Genomic DNA, 2718 nt, shown 5'->3' with positions numbered 1-2718 from the left:
CCCCTCTGCCCCCTGTCCCTCAGCAGCACCTCCACACGGCTGGGAAACCCCTCCAGGGATGGGGACTCCACCACTGCCCTGGGCAGCTGGGACAACCCCAATGGGACAGAAATGGCTCTTCAGGGACAACCTCAACCTCCCCTGGGACACCTGGAGGCCGGTTCCTCTTGTCCTCGTGCTTGTTCCTGGGGAGCAGAGACCGACCCCCACTGGCTCCACCCTCCTGTCAGGGAGTTGTCAGAGCCAGAAGGTCTCCCCGGAGCCTCCTTTGCTCCAGGCTCAGCCCCCCCAGCTCACTCAGCTGCTCCTCACAAGTTCTCCAGACCTCTCCCCACGGTCTCCAGACCCTTCTCTGGACATGCTCCAGCCCCTCAGTGTCCTTCTGGCAGGGAGGGGACAAAAATTAAAACCTCGTCTCCCTGAGCAGCAGCATTTCCAGCAGCCTCCGCGTTCCTTCCAACTCACACAACCTCCTGGCTGTATTTGTCTTTCCCAGCCTGGCACCGCAGCTGGAGAGGCCGCCAAATTCCTGCCAATCTTAAAGCCGGGCAGTGTGCCCTGGCTTTGCCGGACTGGGGCAAAGGTCAGCTCTGCACTCTGTTTTGGTTGGCCCAGCCCTGATCACTACCACAGCCAGAGAGCATCATTCTCATCACACAAACACACCAGGATCCCAAGCCAGGAGGTTCAAGGCCTGTCCCATCACAACAGAATTTTAAGCACCTTCTCTCAGGGTTTGGCTACAAATTCTGGAAAGGTCATTGGAAGTGAAAGTCATTTGAGCGACTCCAATAATTTTTTTTCCTCGGTCTCCAGAGATGCCTTTTACAGTTTGGGTTTAATGACATATGACATGAAAGTTTTTATTTTAACGTCTCAAAGCCATTTCACTGCAATTACACGATGCCCTGAAAAGCACCTCAAGCAATTACAACTGCTTTTCTGGAGGCTCTAATTAAAAAGTCAAAACACAAGAACAAGAAGCAGTGGGGTTTTCATTGGGGTTTGTATTCTTTTTTACTCACCTTATGTCCCAGCCACGTTCCATGGTGACCCTCAACTGGAAGACGCTCTGCATCCCCGGTTAGGTCAGTCAGGGCATCCTGGAAGAGAAGGATCCACCACATTTCACCACCAAGAGTGAGTCAGGAAGGTCTCGGACTCTCCAGGGTGGCCAAGGGTATGCGAGGCCACTGCAGAGCACACTTACTTTTGGAGACAGAGTTCCTCGGATGCTAATGACCACCTTCTTCTTATCGTGGTCCACAGCCACGTAGAAAGGCGTTTCATAAACCTGGAAGAGATCCACCGGTGTAACCATCAGGTGAGACATTCGTGGTTAATTTATTCTCCTGCTCAAGGAGGAGGCAGCAGAGCAGCGCAACCCTCATGGGTAATGGTCTGATTTGGGGCAGTTTGTCTATCCAAGAGGCAGAATTTCATGATGGAGAGAGAGAAGGGGAAGCTCTAGGGTCAGAAAAAGCCTTAAGTTTCCTTCTTTGCAGCACGACCCCTGGGAGCACACAAAGCCCGTCAGGAAGGGCCTTAGGAGCGCGCCCCAAATACGGAGGGGGCTGGGGGTTCTCCTTACTGCGTCGTGGCAGGAGGTGTAAACAATGTCCACCGAGGTCATGTTCTCGTCCAAGAAGTGGCGCCGGATGGCGATGGCGTTGCATCCGCAGCAGTTGTCCTCTTCAATGGTGACGCTGGGTGCGTAGCGGGGACGTGAAGGGCAGAGACAGCAACACCTGCAGATGAAAAAAGAATAGCTTTGAGGGAAGAGGAATGGGGAAGTGACTGGCTTTAGGGCAGAGTGTCCAGAGAGAAGCCAAGGACAGAGCCTGCCTGCCGCACCGACCTCATGTCCACAGCAGTGATTTCCTTCACTCCTAGGAGCAACACGCAAGCCAGTGCACAGCTCATGTTTCCGCATCGAACGGGGCACTGGGCTCAGCTGTAGTTTTCCTTCTGAGCACCAGAGAGAGCTACAGGGCAACCAGTCCCCGCAGAAGCCACCCACCGTGGGACCAGGGTCTCTCCTCAAGGGACACTAACACTTCCTAGCACAGCCCTATGCTGCTTTGAGACTCAAAGCAGCTGGAATTTAGATCTAGATCTACCTCTAACAAAACCAGGTCTAGAATCACACCAGAACAAAACCAGAAGAGCAGTTTTCTTTTCCTTCTCTCCCCGAAGAGGCACTTCACCTAGAAGTCCTCCAAAGGAGGTATCTTCCTCCTCACCAGTTTTGCCCTGTGAAGGGCAAAAAGCTCAACCCCAGAGAGAAGCTGGTGACAGCTGAAAACAAACATTTAAAGCAAAGTGCTCCTGAGCTGAGCTCTATGCGGCACGGCAGAGAAAACACCACCGGTCACGGAGGACACAGCACCAACTCCGGCCGAGTCTTGTTGATGCTTTCATAGACTCCAACGTTAGCTCCCCACAGATCTGATCTCTGAGCCACTTTGACTCAGGGGGAAGTGGACACGTGCCAGGTGAGTCCTCTCCGCTGGCTGTTCACACTGCACAGGCCTGGCCTGATCCTCAGTGCACCCCAGAGGACAGGACAGGCTGGCTGACACGAGGGAAGCGGGGAAGGGAGAGGGTGAAGAGAAAGACGTTGGAGTAGGAAGTCGCAGAGTTACTGAGAGATGGAAAGAGGGGAATGAAGAGAATGGAGAGAGATGGATGTGAAGGGAAAAGAGGGGCGATGGAGAA

At 53.6% G+C, this 2718-nt stretch overlaps 1 protein-coding gene across 1 annotated transcript in view; it reads right to left on the bottom strand.

Moving 5' to 3' along the window:
- DAGLA (diacylglycerol lipase, alpha) overlaps nt 1-2718 on the bottom strand; it is a 28007-nt gene that overhangs the window by 12587 nt on the left and 12702 nt on the right. The window contains exons 9-11 of the mRNA XM_010140967.1: nt 1592-1748; nt 1211-1294; nt 1026-1103 (exon numbers count right to left, since the gene is read on the bottom strand). Of these exons, the coding sequence (XP_010139269.1) occupies nt 1026-1103; nt 1211-1294; nt 1592-1748 (319 nt within the window). The remainder of the gene's footprint in view (nt 1-1025; nt 1104-1210; nt 1295-1591; nt 1749-2718) is intronic.

This window comes from Buceros rhinoceros, unplaced genomic scaffold, assembly GCF_000710305.1.
Source record: "Buceros rhinoceros silvestris isolate BGI_N320 unplaced genomic scaffold, ASM71030v1 scaffold4408, whole genome shotgun sequence".
Classification (NCBI taxonomy): Eukaryota; Metazoa; Chordata; class Aves; order Bucerotiformes; family Bucerotidae; genus Buceros; species Buceros rhinoceros.
This window is presented reverse-complemented; position numbering and strand designations above follow the sequence as displayed.